This window comes from Aythya fuligula, chromosome 2 (assembly GCF_009819795.1).
Source record: "Aythya fuligula isolate bAytFul2 chromosome 2, bAytFul2.pri, whole genome shotgun sequence".
Lineage (NCBI taxonomy): Eukaryota > Metazoa > Chordata > Aves > Anseriformes > Anatidae > Aythya > Aythya fuligula.
Genome location: NC_045560.1, coordinates 120,633,969 through 120,657,460, shown reverse-complemented (window position 1 = coordinate 120,657,460; position 23,492 = coordinate 120,633,969). Strand labels below are relative to the sequence as shown.

General features: G+C 37.0%; 1 protein-coding gene across 1 annotated transcript in view; it reads left to right on the top strand.

Moving 5' to 3' along the window:
* The window catches only part of TOX (thymocyte selection associated high mobility group box), a 220,234-nt gene that overhangs the window by 188,626 nt on the left and 8,116 nt on the right, over positions 1–23,492 (top strand). The window contains exons 6-7 of the mRNA XM_032182380.1: positions 6,862–6,942; positions 19,744–20,130. Coding sequence (XP_032038271.1) covers positions 6,862–6,942; positions 19,744–20,130 — 468 coding nt within the window. The remainder of the gene's footprint in view (positions 1–6,861; positions 6,943–19,743; positions 20,131–23,492) is intronic.

The following is a 23,492-nucleotide window of genomic DNA, read 5'->3' as shown; positions in this document are numbered from 1 at the left end:
TGCCCGTTAGCCAATTGCTCACCCATCGTATGATGTTTTTATTTAGCTGTATGGTGGACATTTTGTCCAGTAGGATCCTATGGGAAACCGTGTCAAAAGCCTTGCTGAAGTCCAAAAAAATCACATCAGCTGGTTTCCCTTGGTCCACCATACGGGTGATCTTATCATAAAAGGAAATCAGGTTAGTTAGGCAGGACCTACCCTTCACAAACCCATGCTGGCTGGGACCAATGACTGCTTTGTCCCCCAGGTGCGCCTCAATAAGTCCGAGAACCAGAGGTTCTCGAGAACCGAGAACCATATAGCTCCAGAGGTATATGGAGATCTTCAGGTCAAGGTAGTCAGTAGCATTTTGAAAACGTAAATTTACATTTTTTTCACTCTTATTTATGCTCATATACTCATACAGATGCTTGTTTATCTACTTCTCATTCCCTCATTCCCTCTATGGAGAGGACCTTTTTTTTTTTTTTATTATTTTTTTATGTTTGTGCTAATGAAGTAATCTCCAAGGAGTAACTTTGAAACACTTGTAAGAGGATGAGAATGTACCTTCAATTTATTAGATAAACAAGCACACAAGGTTTAAATTTAGCTTTGTTTTCTTTTTGTAAATGAGAATAGGAAGCAAAGGCACATCTGCGTGTGCATACTGCCAAAGTGAATTACAGACAAAATGGATTCAGGAATAGGCACAACAGACAAAAACCTTACACATTCCCTCCTAGCTACTTGCACTACCAAAGTCACTTTTACAGTGCTGCACATTAGGCCTGTTTGGAGCTCCACTGTTTTTCTTGACAAATTCCTGTATTGAAATTGCACTGTGCACTCAGGAGGGGAAACTTTTTTTTTTTTTTTTTTTAATACAAAAAATATATTAAAAAAAATACTTAAAAAAATGCAATAGGAACTGTTTCTTCTTACTCTATGTAAGGTTAAACAGCCTCTAGTCTTCTGGCTTCCTGCCTGCTCCACCTGGCAGGTGAATTCTAGCACCCATTTCCTATTTACTACATGTAACAGACTCTACCAGATAAATACCATACCTTGCCTTGGAGTTGTGAATGTTGGCTGTAGCTGCACTTCACCTTCTTGTTGTGCTTGAAAAGAACTGGGCCAAAAAGACCATTGATTCTAAGTATTGCTGCAGCAATATTTAGAAATGATAGCCTTAATTTTCTACTCATTCTTCTTCCCAACCCTTTATCCATATATTTGAGCTCAGCGGGAACATGGCTTTAAATCATTTGTGTACACAACTGGACTTAGGCCCAATTATTATGCTCCATTTGGCTCACATCCATTAAAAAAAAAAAAATCCAACAGGTGCAAATAATCACCAAATAAATCGTGTGTTTAATGTCATTTGTTTTGTATCCAGCTTTTATCCCACGTGCTTCTGATGAAATAAACAACCTTGCTCCTGTAAGTTGCAAGCATTGAGCCTGTAAGGTCAAATTTAGTCCTGGCGTAAATGGCTGCAATTTCCAGTGAACTCCATAGAGTTTCTCTATTTGTACTAGAGTTGAATTTGGCCTGTGATCTTTACCCTGCATGCCAGAAAGACTGAATTCTTTCCCCTAAGCCTCTAATATGTCATAAGTGTCATTTTCATGCTGTACAGTCTAAGAGACTGCTGAGCCATATAGCTAGCCCTGGGCCTCCTTCTGTTACTGTATGTACCTAGATTAAAAATCAAATGGTAACATATTTCAGTATCCATTAAGCAATTCTGAGGATTTTTTTCTGACTGCTGTGGGAATATCTCTCTCCATATTTTAGAAGAATGTGTGCAGTTCTAGGTGCCTTTGCTGCACAATCAAAAGATTAAAACTAGAGATATGTCTCCCACTTGGAAAAAATAGAAGTTTTCTCTATGAGCATAGGTATGCAGAGCCAGGAATGACAATCTGAATGTGGAATTTAAGTCTGGATTGCAGCCTGCCGTATTTTATCAGATGACATTCCTGTAACTGTAGCCTGTGAAAATGATACTCCCATGGGTAGTAACACTGCAGAGACCAAAAAGTCAAAATCGGTCATGTTGCTTTTTGATTTGCTGTTTTTGCATATACTATTTTTTCAGGTTTATGGAACACTTCCATCAAAACAAATGTGGGCACCTTTACATCATTTTAAAAAGACAAATATAACTTGCTTGGAAGTGTCAACTCTAAGGAGACAAAGATAAACCGAAAACTTCCCCTTCTTTGTCATCCTCCTACCAGCTATTTAGGCAAGGCCAGGGAAACAATATGGTTCTTTGTAATGTGCTCTGTCAGCTAGGAGACACAAAGCTTTTCCAGACTACCATGAGGCACAAATTCTGAAAGTCTCCTTTTCTCCTAAGAATATCAGTCAGTTTAGCTCACTATCTCCAACTCCCTAATATCAAAGAGGATTGTAGTTAATGGTTCCTTCTTCCATTAGAGCCTGTTATTTGGACATGTTTGCAGACATTTGAGTCCTGTTTCCCTGAAGGGTGCAAGCCACACTGGATAGAGTAGGAGTCCTGCTGCATAATGCGTTGATATGTTGATAGTCCTTCACAAGCAAGTTCAAAGGAAGTTCATCAGGAAAGGATGACTAACCAGAGCAAAAACTTGGCTAAAGGCATTACAGGTATATTTCAGTTATATATATCAGTGATGAGTTTCATATCATCCAACACAGAGAAAAGCACAGGAGACACAAAGCCTGCCTGAAGGAATTTATGATCTAGGAAGACAAGAATTATACAGCAGCAAATACAATAAGCAAATACATAAGCAAACATGGCCAGAAGTTGGCATCATAGAAAGAAGTGCAGATGTTCTACTGTGGTTTTAATTTGGTAAATCTAGTATTTGTGAGTACTTGTGGCTAACCATATAACCCACAACCCATCTATCTCCAAGTGAAAATTGGGGCAGCCACTTTAAGGATGTTTATCACTAATAATAAAAATAATTCAGCCTCTGGTGTAGGTGCAGCATTTGTGGTCCACATGTATGGTTAGCCCAGGGAACTGGAGCTAAAGGGTGCCACTGCAGTGGTCTGGGAACTGGTACCAGGCTGTTATGCTACCACTGGAGAACACAGAGCATCCATTTTCCAAGGTGGCCTAATTCATTTTAATTGCTGTCTTCTGTGCTTATACGCACAAGGTAGTATTTCGTACTTCTTTCAGAAAATACCTTTTTCTATATTGCTTTGCTTAACTGTGTAAGGGGACTTGAAGCTACCTTGCTGAGTACACTTGGGAAATGTAATTAAATAGTAAACTAAGAACCTGTGTATTATGCTGTATACATTTGCATTCATGATTCACAGTAGGAAAATAATGCCAGCAGCTTCCATTTGTAGACAAATTAATGTAATCGTGGTGTTTTGGGGTTTCTATAACAAGCTGAAGAGAATAAGAATAAATTAAGCTGACCCACCCTGCATATACAGAAAATATGTATGTTTTTTTCCTGCCATTTTCACAACTGGGACAATTCAAAAAATAAAATATTGTATAAGAAAAAAAAAAAAAAGTTGTAGAATAAGAATGGGCCTTTACTTCCTGAATGACAGTCAATATTAAATTATAATGTTAATTGAATTAAAGATAGAAATTACCTAATTCTGTACATATATGCTCCTGTCAAGTTACTTTTGTAATAATTGTTGCTTGCTTGAAGGAGGAGAAGAAAATGACCTCATAAGAGATTTCTGATATGTTAAAAATGAAATTAAATATTGTCACTATATGCTATAGATAAGCAAAAGAACAGAAACTTGCTTCTTGATACAGGAAAAATGATAAATGTATTATTGGAAATTATGTGTTTCAGAATTTTGTACTATCTTAAGTACAAAATACAACAGAGCTTCAGTCATTTTCTGGAGCACATTTGAATAATGACACGAGCCTTTTTCCTCCCGCAAAGCGCTGCAAGGATGAAACTCTGTTAACCTTACTACAACACAAAACTATTTAAGCTCGAGGGCTAAAAATTCTCACAGCTGGAAAAGAAAGAGAAAAAAAAAAAAAAGTTGGGAGGGGCAGATAACTTGCTCATACCTGTTTTAGGTACTTCTGCAAATGCAGAGGACACTCCCCACTTGCCCTGCCTTCATAAGTTCCCAGTACAAGTCCAGTCTAGCACAACTCAGTGAACTGGTACCACTGCCAGGGCCAACATTAATTTGTGGAGAAAAGTACTGACAGCCAGACCTTGCTGTTACTCATGAAAACGAACAATGCCCAGGCAGGCAAAACTTACTCTGATTTTTATAATAAGCCACAACAAATCAGAATTTCTAAAACTCATGCAAAGAGCATCTACCCACTTGTATTTTGTGTAAACAGTGAGTGTCTTGAAAAAGACAACAGTATCAAGATATTGACAGCAAAAGCTCGAGTCATTGTCCTCAGAGGACATGGTGATACCCTTACAGTGATGAAGCAGGGCAAGTTGACTGCCCTCTGGCAAACTAGCCTGCAGTAAGCATTCTGGCCAATGCAAGCCATCAAAGAGGGCTAGAGTTGTAAAAACCCTCTCTTCCCATCCAGTAAGAACTTCTGTGCCGTAATGACCTTTTACATAATTAGTGTTACTATTACAATGGAAGACATGGTGTTCATTTGATTATTACTGACTCACCAGGAAACCTGAGAAAAGAGGGCAAGAAAATATGTATGCTGAACATGGTAGATATATAGGAAAGTGGGCAGGAAATAATATAAAGGCTAAATGCTGATATTCCTATGAAGTAGTGATGTTTTAGTTGTTGATTTACAGAATTGTTGTTAGCATCATATTATTAAGTTAACCTCATGCAATATGACTATTTGAGGGAAAAGTCAGGTCCCAGAGGACGCTTTCAATATGCTGTGACTGTAAGTGCACAGCAGGAGTGTATATTTTTGATATTTGTGTAATGCAAAATAAAATCCAATGTGGAAGCAGTAGATACATGATCTTTTGAAGATCATTATTCTGTGTGAAATTCTTTGTTCAAATGTGTTTTTTAAATTGGCTATCAGAAAGATGCAGAGCCACTACAATATACAAAGCTGTATAACTTAGTCTTTGTTCTTTAGGTCAAGATAAATTCATTTTAGCATCTAGGAACAGATTGTTGACTAATTTTTTATTAATTCTCAAAACAAACTGTACATTTCTCTATTAATCACAAATGATTACAACTTAAAAAAAAAAATTACTAGTTTTTTGTTTGTTTGTTTGCTTTAGTTTTCCAAAACAATAGGAGATCAGCCAGCACTATATACTTATCTTAATCTGGATAAATTACAAGGTGGCACAGATACAGTTGCACAGCTAAACCAATATTTTTTTCCTCTCTATATTTACAGTTTTAGAAGCCTAAGACTTCTCTGTTTCCATTATGATCTTTTGCTTCCCTGGGAAGCAAAATCTTTAATCCTTTTCGGCAGCCTCTGAGTTTTGCCAGCCTGTATTTGAGGATTGTTCCTGAAAGCCAAGCCTCAGTGAAACAAAAACATTTCATCAGCACATTCTTTATAAAAATGATGTTTTACACGGTCCTTTCAGCTTAACACTGTCACTTTGTATTGTCCTCTGTGGACAATACCTGGTGCCTGGACACCTGGTGCCTAGGTTGTGCATTTGGCTGAAGAAGTGGACAGCAGAGACTCAAAAATGCAGTCCCATTTTGTGTAATGTTGTGTAAACCAAATGCCCATGAAAATATGAACTAATCTCTGCCCTGGGCTTAAAAAAATGCCCATGTGACTTAAAAAAATTGTGAAACACAACAGTTATTTAAAAGTAAAGTTTCCTTCCCCTTAGTTGTCTTCCTTACTTTTAAATTTTACATTTGGATATTTTTTTAAGCATTTCTGTACAGCGTGGAAAGACAGCAATTAATCCTGCTTAGTTATATGAGGCCAAGATGCTTGCATGATTCCAAAATCTACTGTCTCAGAAAAAAAATAATACATGAAGTAGTGAAAAATTCATGATAATATTTGCAAAGAGAAATGCTGGCTTGTTCCTGAATTTGTCACTGACATCGCTAACAGCAAGTCATTATCTGGGCTCCACAGGTCAGGAAGCGTTTCTCCTCTTGAGAACTTTCAACCCTAAATATCTACGTATACTTTTATAACATCATGTTACTGTAGTGCCATGAGGTCCTGCCTAGCCCTGTAGATAATCTTTGATCTTGAAATTTGGGCAAAATTGAAGTGACTCTCAAAGCTTTTTAATCTATTATGAGATTGTGCACATGCTGCATTTAAAATAATTTGGTAGGTTGAGAGAACTGTACAGAAATAGATCTATGCTCCTGAGAAGTTAATTAGAACGATATGGGATCAAGACTGGAATAATGACTAACATTTATTATCCTCAGCAGTTCCATGAAGCTTCTCTGAGTGCCCCCAACAGTTAATCCAGGGAAGAGAGAAAGCCTTTTGGCTGATCTGTGTGGTGCCATCATCTCCTCCTTCATTTAGCTCACATGTCTTCCTGCACATTCCTGTCTTCCCCAGAGGCTTTTAACTCATCTCACAAGTGGGAGCCAGTGGAAAGGCTCACACCTGCCTTCCGCTATCCCTAAAGGTCCCATTTGCAAGTGTGCCCTGCACTTCACTTTGAACAATTAAACCTGATATGCTGTGAGGGATATTGTTTTTTTTCAGTACTGCTAAGTAGCTAAAGGGTGTTTCACACTTGGAACAATATTTTCATTAAAATATTTGATGTTTGTTATTTCACTCTTTAGAGTATATGAGCAGGAAAGGATGTTTACTTAGAAAGACTTTATGAAGATGCATGAGACACACCGGTGATATACAAAAACAAAACCAGATTAATTTACCAATGTGACACTCTTTGTTTTTAGGTATACAAAAAGAAAACTGAAGCTGCCAAGAAGGAATATCTGAAGCAGTTAGCTGCCTACAGAGCAAGCCTTGTATCCAAGGTAACACATAATATACATATACATACACACACATATATAGTAACATATTGCAAACCATTTTCAGCATTTTTATGGTGCTGAGCCTTGTTTTTATGGTGCAAATAGCCTTGTTTTTTATCACCTTAAAATTAGGATATCCATCCTCTGTGCAAATGTTCCATAAAAACAGTCATCTCTCTGTGAACAGATCCCTTTTCCCTTCTGGTCATAGTGACAGCACTCCTCCAGGCTTGGAGTATCACTGCAGTCAGAGAAAGGAAATAAAGGTAAAAATACCAATATGCCACAAACTCTGCCATGACACACCAAATAGACCACAAACATGCCATGCCAATGCCAGGCAGCTGCCATTCTATCTATACGGGAAAACCCATACCAGACACAAAATCCCTGGGTTTTTGTTTGTTTGTTTTTCTTCAAGTACTGCTTTTTTACCTTGCAATCACAGTGCTGAAAATGGTAAGCTCAGCTCACATAGTAATCTTTTATACAAAACTGTGGCTTTCCATTTTACATCTAGCAAGCAACTTGTGTGAGCACAGCGTTAGTCACTGTAAGGCCGTACAGTGGCACCACGTAGTGGAACACCAGTGTATCCCCAGTACACATCTAGTAACAGCTTTTCATATTGACATATACAAGCATTCTCAGTGCCCATAATTTTGTAAAAGACTGTTTAAAGCTTGTAATACACTTTTAAATATGCAGAAGAAATTATGTGAAATTATTGTGTTGTGACAACATGAAAAAAAACAATTGAACAACTTCATAATCATACTAGTTAGAATCAAAACAAATTTAGATATATTTTGTTCCTTCATAAATAAGCTTAATTTTAGACTTAAGTAAGCAGTATGAAGCACTATCTTATGTGACATGAGTAGAACTTTTTGTTAGATTTAAATGTTTGGAGAGGTTAGTCCTGCAGTCTACTTCTGTGAATGTTACATTAGTTTTTACACATTTTCAGTAGAAAGACTATATGATTATCCGTACAAGGAGCTTTCATGCGTATTTGTACATTATCTTAGTATGTGGTAAGTATTTGTGCTGAATTTAAAAGTCTTAAATATGGGTGCTATCTTTTTTTCTTTTTTCTTTTTTTTTTCTTTTGTGCTGTTTTGTAAGCACTTCAATTTTGTAGCTACCATAAGAAATACTAATGCATTAGTTAATGGGATTTACAGGATGCCTATAATTTCTGTCTTAGGTCTGTATGGTTGTAGAAATATTCATTGCCTTCAAAAAGGGGTACCATGTGTACATAAACAAATTTGTTTTAAATAGCCTACTTATTGGCAAAAGAGAGGTCTAAAAAGCAGGTCAAAATATTCCAGTTGTTTTTGAAGATATGTATGAAGCCAACTCTTTGTGGAAAAAAATTGCATGCCATTATTCAGTATATCATGGACTGTTCATATAAAACTCTATATAGCTTAGTTTTAAAAAAGCAAATATAACAAAACCCAGATTTTTATTTTGTTTTTATTATTTTGGAAAGGACAAAAAAAAAAAAAAAAAAATTACAAGGTTGTTGACCTGTTCAGTGCATGAAGCCATTTGTGCATATGTTTAAATTTGTCGTTAGTCAGAAAAGCACCGGAGCATTCTGTTAACTTTTAAGCAATTATTTAAATTCTGCCGATAATGTAGTGTTTTCCTCTACCATGGAAAGTATCGAAATATAAACTTAATGAAGCTGAGTACTAATTGCTTACTCTCATGAACGTGCTCAATGAGTCCAAAAGAGCTGCCACATAACTAAAGCAACTCCATATTGGAATAAGGATGTACAATACTCAGTTGTAATATTATATCAGTATATTCTAAATTATCATTATTAAATATTTATATGGCACCAGAAGAGTTGTAGTTCTTTAGATAGTCATGTAAGCATGAAGAAATAGATGTAATATATTATTAAGATTGTTTGGAGTCCATCTGCTCTTTTCTGTCCATGTGTTATATTATCATCCATAAAAGCTATATTTAGCTAATATTATTAATAATACAAAACCTAATTTGCAAAAGTTAAGACATGCCAGAAGTAACACACCTTTTCCAAAAATAATCTAATACAAAATTAACGATTTGCTCACATAGTACGTTTTATACTTTATACCCCAGTCTTTGGGTCTCATTTCATATGCTTATATGAAGGTGTCCTTTGTGCGAGCTCTTGTGCTGCATTTACTGCAAATCGCTTAACCTTGCTTCTTTATAGGATTTTCCATTCCACTCCTCCTGGCAGCATTTTAGTGTTAAAAAAAAAAAAGTGCATTCATCTTCTCAACAATACACTAGAGCAGGAAGTTTGTATTGTCCACATTTTCAAACACAGAAAAAACACTGTGAAATTAAGTTTTTAGTGATTTTGGATGTCCTGCTTGGAACATCTAGAACTTAATTTTTCATGGTATTTAAGCAATACTACACCTTCCATGTTCAGAGCTCCAATGACTTCAGGGTCAGCTGGCTGGCAGCTATGAGATATATAGTGGTGCTTCATATCACATCAGGACATCTGCATAACATCCAAATAAGTTGCCCAACTATCAAACTTTCTTTCTCCTCCTTCTCAAAAGACTCCGCCCTTGCAGAGCAGTAGGAACAGCAGGGAAAGGTCCTGCTCAGGGTCCCTGTCTCTAGCTCAGTGGGTGCCTCACATCACCCAGAGCAGCTGCTTGACCAATTTTTCAACTTTTGAACATTGATTCTGCCACTTTTTTCATGAAGCGCTGCCAGTTTTTAAAGAATTAGTGAGTGTAGGGCTGGTATGTAATTGTGTGGTTGTGTTTCTCCATTTATTTGCAGTCTTTTTTTTTTTTTTTTTTTTTTTCTGAGAAGCAAAGGAATGAACATATGCCAGGTTATACCTGAGTGGACCGGATTTGGAGCTGAATTCAGTTCACCCGCCTTAGCCATTTGAGCTCCTAGAATAGTCAGAATAGGAGATCACAGAGAGAAAATTTCCAGGATTTCTTAGCCCTTGCCTGACAGCAGAATAATGAAATTCACTATCATTGTTATATTGTTTTCTACCCATGGTACCAGGCCTGAAGTGGGGTATCAGTTGGGGTCTGTGGGCTTTTCTTTGATGCTCAGACCTTTGCCCCCTTTGTTCATTATTTATTTTTTCTCTCTATTTTTTTTTTCCACAAAAAAGCAACCTTTTACTTCAGCCAAGTTTTTTCTTGCCTTCAGTGTCACTTCTCCTCCATATACCCTTGACTGTAGGTGCATAGTGAAGGAAACTGAGAATGAACGTGAGGAACATGCTACCTGCCCTTCCTCATAGAAAGCAGACAGTACTAGGAAAGCCCATGTGGAAGAATGGGCTCATATGAAACAAGTATATAAATTTGGATGACATTTCACCAGAAGATGAGATACTCATCTTTGACACAATCTGTCATTGTCTCTTCCAGATTTCAAGTCCCTCCTCCATTGTATCTTAAGGAAGAGTACCCATATTTGTCAGAAGGGAGGCATATGGTGCTTTCCTCTAGGCTCTGTCAATAAAACTGAGAGGTTCCAGTTGGAGTTTGTCACAGTCACATACACACACACACAAACACACACAAAGTCACTCACACACCTAATATGTATAATTCCAGATTATGTTATTTGATACAATCATAATTGAAAAGAATGGAAGTGTCACCAACAACTTCAGCAACAGGATTGCCAGTGCCTCTCTAATACATTCTGAAATGCTTTAGTGATGTCTTTATAAAACAGCACTACCACCCATCAAATAAGTTAAATGTAAAACTGTGTAAATATGTCAGCTATGCATTAATCCACACTTAATTAATCAGTGTATTTCCTATATTTTTCTGCTTTGTTTATAATGATTGAGATTAATGGGTCTATAGTTGAGCTTGTTCATGTGCATAGGAATTGATATGTAAAGTAAAAATCACATTACAAAGCATTATATCTTCTGCTATGCAGATTGCCATATTGCTTATAATACTGACTAAGCCTTTGCATTGTAAACAAGTGTCTTTATATTTGCCCTTAGTTGCAACTTTTAGTACTATTCAGGTCCAGAAATGCAGTCTCTGGTATCTGGTAATTTGTACAGCATTACATAAAATGCTGTGAATTGCAATTTTACTTTTTCATAAAACAAGCACTTTTTCTAGCTTAACCAGCCTTTTTTTTTCTGGCTGACATTAGAGTTTTTGCTGCATCTTTTAAATATATATATTTAATACATATATATGAATAAATGTTAAATATGTTTATATATTATACGTATGCATCTATGTATAGTTATAAAACATGTATGTGTATTATATATTTAATATGCATAATACATATGTCAACTATAGCAGTACAAGTTTAACTGTTTAAATAATACAAAGAAGATTCCTCTTTCTTGTTTTGTTCTCTCTGGCTAAATTAATCTTTAATTCTGTTCTGTACAATGGCACAACTTCAAGTTTCATGCAAACAGATTTTAGCAGCTATGGCTGAAACTAAAACCACTCATCTAGGAGAATATTATTCAAATTGCAAATGCTCAAGCACATTTCAAAAGTCTGATGTTGTGTGTCTAAGTCAAAGCGGTATCCTCATTTGCCTTTGCAACAGACACAATGGGCGTTTTTCAGTTTTGTGGACAGTGCAGATCTTTTGGACATGTAATATTTCTCCTTGAAGTATATGGCACATGCAGTTTTCCTAGCCAATCACCATGCAATTGCTATATACATGTATATATATATAAATAAATATATATATAAAACATTGTGTGTGTATATATATATATATATATACATAAAACGTTGTATATAGAGACTGGCATTGCCTTAATGTCATTAGCAATTTATAAACAGAGATATTCCAGGCACCCAAAATATCTGTGTTATGTGTATAGTATTGCTTAGAACAATCAATCTCTGCAACAACCTCCCCAGGGATGTGGTAGAATCCTCATTGCTGGAGGCTTTCAAGATGCAGCTGGACAGGGTGCTAGATATTCTCATCTAGACTCCCTCTTTCCACGAAAGACCTGATGATCTTTTGAGGTCCCTTCTAACCTGACTGTTCTATAGTTCTATGATAATTGAACAGCCTAAGGAATCTATACAAGGCTTTTTCAGACTGCAGTGAACATGGAAAAGTTTTAGCTAGTTGCATAAAGAAAAATGAAGACCACATTTAAAAATAAAAAATAAAAAGGCCAAAAACCCCAACCAGTAAACTCAATGGTGTTAGTTTCCTGTTTCATATGTGAGAGCACTTGCCACAAAAGGCAAAAAATGTCAGCTCTCCTAGATCATGCCTCTCCCCATTCCTAAGTAAATGTGGATGTGCAGGTGTGTTCCCTCCACTATTTGTTTTCTGTGGCCCAATTAATCCCAAATGCTTTTCTGCATAGTGACCAAGCTTCAAATGTAGGGAAACACCCTATCCTAGGTCACTCCATCTTTAAATAAGCAGCTGTTGGGATTTAGCACATTTCTTTTGGAAATACGATTCTGAATATCTCTTGACAGAACAGAGGGCTAACCTGTTGTGTCTACTGGTTGGTGCTTTTATCAAATGGCTATTGTGTACAAGGAGAACAGCAACCCTTCTGCTGCTGGCAGAAAGGCTTCTACTGGTTCTTCTGGTTTCTACTTTTTGAGAAAACAGATTCCTATATTATATCTAGCCCCAGTCCATGCAGATGTTCTGGAATTTCAGAAACCAGTTCAGGCTGTTTACAGAGAAATCGTCATAGAATAAATAAAAAATATGGCTGTGTATGATGCATGATTTTATTTTTTTTTATTTTTTTTTTTCTGGTAGCTGTTAAAGTGCTACAAGGGAATTGGCAATGCTTCCTGTAAAACAACAACAGAAAACACAGAATGATGATATGCACCTACAGCTTTTACTTTTCTCCGTTAAACATTAGAATCCCTAGATGGGAAAACTATAATGCAAGGCTTTTACAGCAGATACTCAATATTTCTGTGATACCTCAGTCTTTCTTTCTGGAGTTAATACGATATACCAAAAATCTTCAAGTGATCATAAATAAAATCATGTATGTGCAAGTATATGATGTATCAGAATATCTGATAAGTGAACATATGTATCAATAAATCAATTGCCTAATCTTATGATAGCACAAATCAAACCAACTTCTTGTCCAGCAAAGAAACCAACTATTTACTGCAGCTGAAAAAGAAGAGCAAAGGATGTTTAAAGTTAATGCCATGAATTGTATTTGAGGGCAAATCATGTGAAACTTTACATTTAGCAGTCGAAAATCCTAGTGATGCTCTCACAGCACTTCAGCCAAAAATGTCAGAAATGTCTTGAGCTTGAGAGAAGCTATGTGTTGATTTGTAGTGGATTTATGTTTGTTTTTAAGTGAGTTAATAAAACTAGATTTTACTATTAGCTGAGTGCTTCCATTTGGGGAATTAAAACACTTGTATCAAATTAAAGTTGCATATCCTTTATCACATGTATCCAGGTTACATTCATTAAACATCCATTTTTACTTACATACCCTGAATGAATCTGTGACAATCCCCTGCAGATGATGACAAAATGTATATTTAGATTTGAAGATGTTCTTCTGAGCCACCTTAGCTAATTATAGATGACAACCCATGGCTTACTCCTTTGTTCTGAAACATCAAGAATGTGTCAAAAGCTTCTGAACTCTCTAGAGTCCCCAATATTATTGCAATAGGTGACTGGAATTAGCAAAATATGAAACATCATTTTCTAAGAGCCTCTTGTGACTTCGGTAGGAAAGTAGCTGTATTATAAATATGCATATGAATTCTCTACCGGAGTGAATAGAGTTAAGTCAAAGGAATCTCTAAAGTAGTTAAAGAGCTAAGCAGGAAAGAGAAAACAGTGCTGGAGAGCAGTCATTCTCTCATAAACAGCTTCACAGCGGTATTAATAAAATGGACGAGCCCATGCAGGCTAGAAGAACAGATTCTTCTCAAGGAGAGTCTGGGGTTGGAGGTGACCTAAAATGTCAAAAACACTAAAAACAGACAGGATTGTGTGAACACAGAAAAGCTGAGAGAAGGAATAAACAATTCAAGATGTTCCTTCCACCAAAGAGACAGCAAAGACAACAGATGCAAAGTTAAGCTTAGGTAAGCTTCGTAGAAGCTGCATAAATATTCAGCCAATTTCCTTCTACCTACCCCTCTAATGTCATGGTACTGAAGGTAACTCATTTAAAGCTGAGTCAGGCCTGCCAAAGACTGATCACAGCCTACCTTGCTGGTACCATCTGACATAATCACTGCTGTTACCTGGAAAGTAACCTTCATTCTGGTCATAAAGTCCAAAAACTGTTGAACTCCTCAGCATGGCTCAAGAATGGATGCCAGTCACTAGAAATGCACATGGCACTGCCATGAAAAGAGACAGTGTGTCAGCTGTGTTAGATGCTGACACATATTCATGTATTCATTTGAAATCTTAATCAAGTTAAACTCTTTTCCAAGCTTTAAAACGCTCCTATAGTGCATTTTCATTGCCCATGTAGAGGGGATGCCAAACCCAGAGCACCTGTTTCTCATTTAAAATAAAACCCTATTTTTGCTGTGTAAAAAAGTCTTCTGAGGTGATGTTTACCCACAAGTAATGCTATTTGCATTGTTAGAAAGTTTGTGCTGGCCATATTGGCCATAAAGCTTGTGGTGATCCTCCCCCTCTACTCAGCCCTGGTGAGGCCACACCTGGAGTATTGTGTCAAGTTCTGGGCTCTCCAGTACAAGAGGGATATAGGGCTACTGGAACGAGTCCAGAGGAGGGCTACAAAGATGATTAGAGGCCTGGAGCACCTGTCGTAAAAGGACAGGCTGAGATAACTGGCCTGTTTAGCCTAGAAAAGAGAAGACTGAGGGGAGACCTCACCAATGTATATTAAATTATACAATTGTCCATCAAATTGTCCATTAAAGTTTATAGGAGACTTTCCATTGAATTCAGTAAGGATTGGGTCATTAGACTACCACCTTCTTAAAACATATTCTCACTTTGCTTTCAATCACGTGGCTGTTTTTTCTTTTCCAACAGACGTGCAATTAGAATAGCCAATGTTAGCCAGAAGGCAGCCACGAAAGAGAAAGATTATCAAAATTTATCTGTAGGGTTCAACAACTCTTTGGTTATGTAGAGCTACAGATGATGGTTTAAAATGCAACTATAGACTTTCCAGAGTGGAAGTAAAATTATGTCCCAAAGGAAGCTTTAGAGTTTTCCAGGCATCACGAGGCTGCTGCTGTTTCACTGAAACTTCTAGGCCGAACAGGATGCCTGTGTCAAAAATCACTTCTCAACTGTAGGGATGAACTGCAAGTTTTGGGGTAAGGTAAACCCCAGTGTCACTTTTCTCTAGGGAATTTAACTTTCCCATGTTTCCATATTCAGTCTACAATTAGAAGGACCATGGTAGTTCTCTAAAAAAGAAAGAATAGCTCTGGATGAACAATGTTTAAACCCTTAACCTAATTTAATTACTTAATGTGGCAGATATGCACAAGCAGTTTTAACACACAGTGGGAGAATAGAAGGTAAAGTTTGCTTTGCTCTAGAATTGGAAGGAAACGTGTAAATTTGGTCAAAACTTGCGGTTAGTCAAATCTTGACTCTGCGCTTCTAAAACTTTTTGCAAAATATTCAGCACTCAACACTTTCTGTGGACAATATCATTTATCTGTGTCATTTCATGTTTACTTGAAAGTATGATACAAGTAGAATTATTTTCTGGACAGAGGGTTACTCACCAAGGCTTTCTATAAACTCTTTTTGCCAGTACTTTTAATTAATATAGGTATATTAATTACTGTGAGATATAGTTATGTTTATTTTGTTTCCTTCCTTTCACTATTTCTTTTTTAATTTCACTCTCTTTCTGATGGGCTTTCAAAATGTTCTTCCCCCTTTTTCTTTGGTTTTCAGTAAAACAATAGATTCTTTTAGAAAAAAAAATAATAAAGGTTTTGTGTAGTGCCTATCAGGCACTTGTACTTTTTCTATAGCATTCCATTGCCTTGGCCAACCTAACTTGCCTTCAGCTTCTTATTGTTTATATATATTTTTTTAATTTAAACAAGAGTATTAGATGATGATGTTAGATGAAGAGGCAGTTCAAGAAATCCTACTCCTAGCCTATTAAGAACTTGAAAGATTTAGAGTAAAGCTTTGAGCTGAACTTAAGAACAAGTAGAAGTCACTCAAAGACCATAAAGAACTGTCAAGAAAAGTTAGTTTGTGGTCTGAGAATATATTCACTGAGTATGCATACAATAAATCCTCTTACCATTAACTAAATATAATATTCTGTCACCCTCTAGTGGTGGGTCTCCAAAACCATAATTATGACAGTAGTGGTAAAAGATTTTTTCACTGCATGTCTGGTAGAACACATTGTCACATGCAGGAAATATTATGCTTCAATGTTTGATGGCCTGTGTGTATGGATTAGTAATTTTGGTCTCCACTACAGATATCTGTAAATAAGTATATCTTATAACTGAATGCCACATTTAGAGATTTAAATTGCCTGTTTTGTCTTTGGGCAGATTAATTAGCTAAAGTGGGCTTTTAAAAATTATTTCCCTACTCTTCTTCTTGGAAAAGGTAAAATAAAATTGACTGAGTATCAGCCTGCAAAATTAGGGAACACAACTGTGCATCTAGAGCCCACACTGACTTGTCATATCCCTTCTTTCTTAATTTCTAGACTTACCCATAATAAAGGTGCTGTCCTAGTTAAGACTGTCTGATACTGTGTTAGACAGGTGCAATGCCCATTCAAACCTGTGAAAGCAGTAATTGTGCCTGAAATAATAGCATGGCATATGTATCATATACACCTCTTGATATATTCGACAGTAAAGCAATATAACAAAGCCAAAATATTTGACAGCACCTATTCCATTAGCTTCATCAGTACTTACAAAATCTGAGGTTTCTGACCCAGTCTTAGAAAAAGCTGAAAGTGCAGTATGCTGGAGAATAGAAAGTAATGGTTTCATTTATCAAGATTTCCAGTAACTGATAATATTGATGTGCTTTACACTGATATTGGACAATTTGGCTTCAGATCACATATGATTTAAAGCACCCTAAGTAACAGCAAAATACTTGGTCTGAAACTGAAGTGTTGTACTTTTCACCCAATCAGGAGGTAGTGAAATATATGGAAAGCTAATTGACAGCTTGAGACAACTGCAACTGTCCCTTTGATCACTTCGCAAACAAAAAGCAAATGTTATTCATCTCTGGCCTGAGACCATACAATTCCTCTTAACATAATTTGGTATTTCAACTATTATGTGTTACTGAGAATCTGGCATCTCTGTAATCTTATCAGTATGGGCCATGCATTCACCACAGATGTGTGAACTCAGAATTATCCAGTAATCAAATTGGTTCACTGTGCCTTTGTTTAAGAGGTCTATAGCAACATCTTTGCAGTCACAAATGTGCATGTATCGGTGTGTCACAAGTGTGTAAGTGCATATCGGTGTGTCAGAAAGAGTGCCACAGAGGTTTTGTGGTACTGCCTCACCAGGAGGAATTGTTTAACTGATCTATCCTGAGGAATTTGTCCCTGCTCAGACCTAAGAAATTGTCCCTGCTCAGACCAGACCAAACCTTCCAGCTACATCATGGGAAGGCAACGTGTTTTCAGGATGGGGTGATGCACTCAGTAAAGCTTCAAGTTTCTGCAGAAAGAGCACAGCACAGGCCTCCATAAAGAACCCAGCATGCTCAAGGGGAGTGTTCCAACCATGCCTCTGATTAGCTAACCTTCTTATGAATCTGAAATTTTGGCAAACCTACCAATATTTGCTCCCACACATACAAGAACATCCTACAAATATAACTGGGAAGAGGGGGAAAAATACTTCTCATGTCACCTCGAACATTAGTTCAATGTTTTAAATATAATACCCAAAAAATGCCTGATTGTGTGCCCACTTTAAGGTTTTATGTTTTAATGTGTTGGTTTTTTTTTTGGCTGTCTGTATCCTGCAAACATTCATATAATGCATATTGCACACCTGTATACCCACATGTGAGCAGATCCAGACAGATCCATAGAAGCAGAGATTTGCATTTGTTTTATCATATTCATTTAATTTTCCTTAGATTACTAGAGAAAATAAGTGTTGTTTTTTTTTGTTGTTGTTGTTGTCGTTTTTTTGCTAATGGAACTGCAGTTTTATGTAGGGAAAATGAAGTTATCTTTTTCATCTTTATCATTGGATATAATGAACCAATTTCAGTAACATGCGTGTCAGCGGATTGCTGGTGATGGTACATCCTTCAGAAAGAATACAAATAGGCTTTCTTCAGCTGCACTGACCCAGGAGTGCTGAGAGTAACATGAAACTTACTCTGACTTATAAACTGAGCAAACATGACATGGAGGTCACTGAATAAGGGCATATATGCATCTTTCAGCCCTTGTTTTGACAAAGTGACTTCTTTTTTCGGAGGGACATTTCTGCCATTTTTTCCAGCATGTTTCACCTTTCACTGGCTATTAATCCCAGTATGCCTTGACTGCAAATTATAGTTCCCACCTATAAGCACATGGGAGTTAATTTTTTTTCGTTATTTATTTGAGCACAGAGTTAACATACAGAAGATCTAAGAAAATTAGAGTATTGAAAACAACAAATTGAGTGCAAATCAGATATAACAATTTATAAATTTTAAAACTAAGAATATTATTAAAATTCATATCCATTTATGGACAATTTTTGTTACTAGCAGCTTTAAAAATCATGATAGATTATAACATCTTTGAAAATCTGTGCATTTTCTATTATTCCATTCGGTATTCTTCAAACTTATGTAAGATAGTTTCCCTCTGTCTGATGCCATCTAACATTTATATAGACATCAGTTTTAAAATGAATTTTCAGAACTTTATGAACTCAATTTATAGAGGAAGTTTAGCTAAAAGTAAAGTTATTCAGAATATGCTATTTTTTCTGAATGCATGACTTATGGAACATACTTGATACGGGTCTGGATAGCTTCCCAGCACAGAATACTTCTCAATAAAAGCATCAGTGCTACAACTAGAATAGTTATTCAGTGCAGTAAAACAACTGGATGAGGTTTAGGTTCTTCGTGATGTTAGGTAACTCTGATACAGCACTATTAGCAGTTGTCAACATGTATGGTAAAGGACACTGAAGCTCTTATTCCTGTTTTGCAGATAGGAAAATGAGGCATAGAGCAGGGAAAGGACATGTCAAAGATCACTGTAGACTTTTGCCAGAACTCACCCTCCTTAATCTGTTTTCAACTAGGCCATCAAATTTGAGGACAATAGTAATGAATGCTTGTGAGAATGAATGTGACAGGTTTGGTTTTCTTTGTTGTGTAGGTTATTAGGTCACTGATGCCAGTTCTAAGTTCTGAAAAAGCAAAATGTCAGGTTAGACCAGAAAGCAGAGGGGCTAACCTCTCTTTTTATTCTGATGAAAGAAAATGTGTAAGGAGATAGGCATTAATTGTTTTTCTAGTGTAAAAACCAAACTCCATGGCAAGGATATTTTGATGGTGCAGATATGTGTTTTCCCATGGTGAGATTCTTTAAAAAAATAATGCTCTCCATTATCCCACTTTACCTTTACAGCACATTGATGTTTGCAGCTACACTTTCCTTCAAACTGCTCTGAAGAATATTGAGGGGAGAGAAATGTGCAAGATCTGTCTATGCAGCATAGTCTTTAGGTGTGAGAAACAGCATTTTGTTGCTTCTAAGTATTGTCTATTTTTCGTCTTTCCCAACAGAGCTACAGTGAACCTGTTGATGTTAAAGCCTCCCCGCAACCTCAGATGATGAATTCAAAGCAGTCAGTGTTTCATGGGCCTGCCCAGGCTCACTCAGCTCTGTACCTCGGTTCCCACTACCACCAACAACCAGGAATGAATCCTCACATCACTGCCATGCATGCCAACATCCCCAGGAATATAGCACCTAAGCCCAACAACCAAATGCCAGTGACTGTTTCCATAGCAAACATGGCTGTGTCGCCACCACCACCACTTCAGATCAGCCCTCCTCTGCACCAGCATCTCAACATGCAGCAACACCAGCCGATTTCAATGCAGCAGTCCATTGGAAACCAGCTACCGATGCAAGTCCAGTCTGCTTTACATTCACCTACAATGCAGCAAGTAAGCTCAAGTTTTTCAGTTGTATGGGGAACTGGGATTTTTAAGCAAGGGAAATTCATCCAGAAGTTGGCATATTGACAGAGATGTAAAGCCATGGATTAGCTTCAATTTTACAGAGTTCCAAGTGGTAATGTAGTGGGAGGGCTTAGATTTTCAAAGGTGAGAACAAATGAATGGGTTTTCCTAGATGATGGGAAACTTTGGTTGAACTGCTTGTGCTAACAATTGCACTCATAATGTTCCTGTGAGCCCCATCCCTGACTCCCTCACCAAATTCGGGAGGTACCCTTTAAATAGAAGTGTGGATCCATCTACAAATCTGAAAGTACCTTGAAATATAAGTGCAATGCTAAGGCTTCTGGAAGATATATTTTGCAAACAAGGGGCAAGCATGTCTAGTAAAAGATATGATTGTACGCACTAGTATCTTTTGCTGACTGTGACTTGTAAAAGGTGGAATATGAAACAACACAGGTTGTGTTATACATGTTAAATTAACAACAGATCAGGTTAACTGCTGATTTCATGAGATAAAATTTTCTTTTGTGTTGGGTGAGATCTGACTATCAATAATAAGATCTTGCTTTACAAAGAAGTATTTAAATGAAATATTCTTCAGTGGAGTTGTGAGAGTTGTACAAAATTTGTACACACAAAACTTGTCAGTTCTGGCTGATAACACAGAGCCATGGATTTGCTGATTGTTTTGAATGTTTCTATAAATTTGCCTTTGCTAATAATTATTTGCTTTTAAAACCAAAGACATTTAATGTAAAGATTGGATGTTAGAACTTCTGGCTGGGAGAGCTGATTTAACAGATAGAGGAATTTTCCATAGCAGGACCAAAAACTAAAAATAAAATTAAAAACAATTTGGTAAAATTATTTGTTCAGAAGGTAAATCTGAAAGTGCTGAGGACAATCCGGATATTTTCAGAGGCCTTCATCCTAGTCTCAAGAATGGTTTCAAGTAATCAGGCAGGTAGACAAATTTATAAAGGGTTTACAACTTTTGCCTAGGACAGTTTATTTTTCATGATCAGAGTAAATAGACTCAATAGACTCGTAACCACATAAATATAGAGTCTTTTACTGTCATGTATTGCTGAACGTTTTCCTATTAGTTAGAAAGGCGGTGTCCTGGTGTGAGTGTCCTGCCAGAACCCATGTGAAAGCCTCAGAGGAACTCAGGAGTTAACCCCAAACTTGGGCAGCTAGAAATAGCTAGGGAGAAGCCCTAGACAAATGAGCTAGGAGGGTCAGCCTGGTGATCATAAACCTGATGCAGTCCTAGTGGAACTGAAGGTCCCGAGCAGTGAGAGACAAAGCAATGGAAAGAGACCCAAAGCAATAGCCTGGTTGGTGACCTAGTATGAAGGACAACATCTGTGACAGCAGCCTGTTGAGACTGCATGGTTACATGTGAGCAAGTTTTAATTGTGAAATGATTTAGTCTTCCAACAAATTAGAATCAAACATTGTATGCCAAGCTCAGAGACACATTACTTGTCCAATGCAGAGCAGCAGAAGATCAAACCCGTTATGTCTTTTCCAGAATCATTGATAGTCATAATTTACAGAACAGAATTGAAAATATGGCTTTAATTATTGAATGAATAGTTCTGTAATGGCTAGCAAAAGATGGAATGCAGATGTTAGATACTTTTCAGGATTTCATGTCTCTCTGGTTATGTACATGTATGACATTCATCACCATTTTTGTATGAATCTAAACATTTAAGAGTTATACTAAATAATTCTATCAAATATGTACCACACACACACACACCCACAAAAGGTAACATAATATGAATCTTCTGATGTTTTACTTTACCAAGTTGCAAGCTCGTAACATAAGGTGTGTATGTTAATGGCTTGAGAGTAATTTCACTTATCCGTGGGATGTGTTGTATGCAGCCTAGTTATTTCTAGTTTAAGAGAAAACACAGGGCACTAAGGTGTAGAAAACAGGTTTCTAGAAGTCAGTTTGTAGACCAGTACCATGCTGTTTATTTTGCTTTACTGTACCATGCTGCATATATTGTTTTACTAAGTACAAGTACAGTAAGTAAGAAATATGTACCTCTGTGTTGCAGCCTCCCCACTGTTAAATTCCTTAGTGGTTAGCTTAAATACTTCTATTGAATTGCTTAGTCAGAAAGGCTGATGCTTATAATGAAGCATCCGCAGTGAGACATTTCTGAGCTTCACTCAAGATGACGGGTGCTTATTACCTCCTGAAATGCTACACTACCAATCTTAACTGCATTTCTCTTAAGCACCTTGAAACATCTGCAAGCCTGTTTAGATGTCTTATGACCCCACTTTTTTTCAAAGCAATACAGTTTTTGAGCTCTGGAAGATCTATGTAATTTCACTATAAAATATTTGTAATATGTATTTCAAGTTCGTATATGTTTTTGTTGTTGTTGTTTGTTTGTTTGTTTGTTTGTTTTAACATACAATAGTTTGCACAATTTGTAAATTGTTTTTCTTTAAAGAATGATGCTGGCAAAGACAAAAATTATGTTAGTCTGTAAAGCAGCAGGTGTACAACCCCCATCACAGTTTGCCTTATGCTGCAACAGTGGTACTATATCTAGTTTCTTAGGTATGACTCTTTCTGGTCAAGAAACAGTAAAAAACAAAGTCCCCAGTATTTTGTACTGCATTAGAGCACTAAATACAAGAAACTACGTTGAAAGTGAAGGCCTCAGATGCCAAGGAACTTTGATCTCCACTCTGCTTGAAACTGAGCAAACATTGTGCTGATCACAGAGCATGTAAAGGAGTCCAAGACATAATGGAAAAGGGAGATGAGCCCTCCAAATGAGCCACAATACGATGATGGCAGCACAGAGTCAGCATCAACGATGGCAAAGGAGAGATGTACGCTGCCCTGTATGGCTAGCCCACAGCAAGGAGGGAGGGAAGACTCTCAGCATGAAGCTTGGTCCCCACCAGCACAGTATAGGCCACTCTGCTACATAAAGAGACAACAAAGGAGAATGGGAGGATATGTAGTCTGATAAAGAAGAAGTGATAGTTGCATGTAATTCAACATTTTTTTTCAGTTCATTGTCCCTCAGCTGCTTGATTTCCTCCACGCTAAAGGTGTGGTTTCCCTAAGACTTTTTCAAAGACTCCAGTGATCATCCAATTTATGTAAGCAGCAAGAACAGAAACTAATTAACATCCCACTCCCTGCAATGTTACTTGCAACAGGAGACATTTTCCTTTACAAAAACCTCACCACTGCTTATGCCAAACAGACTAACACACTTGAAGGAGCAGCAAGGTAAATTTTCTTGTGTCACACTGTAGTGTGAAACCTAATAGACAAGAAAGGGATGAGACTGTCA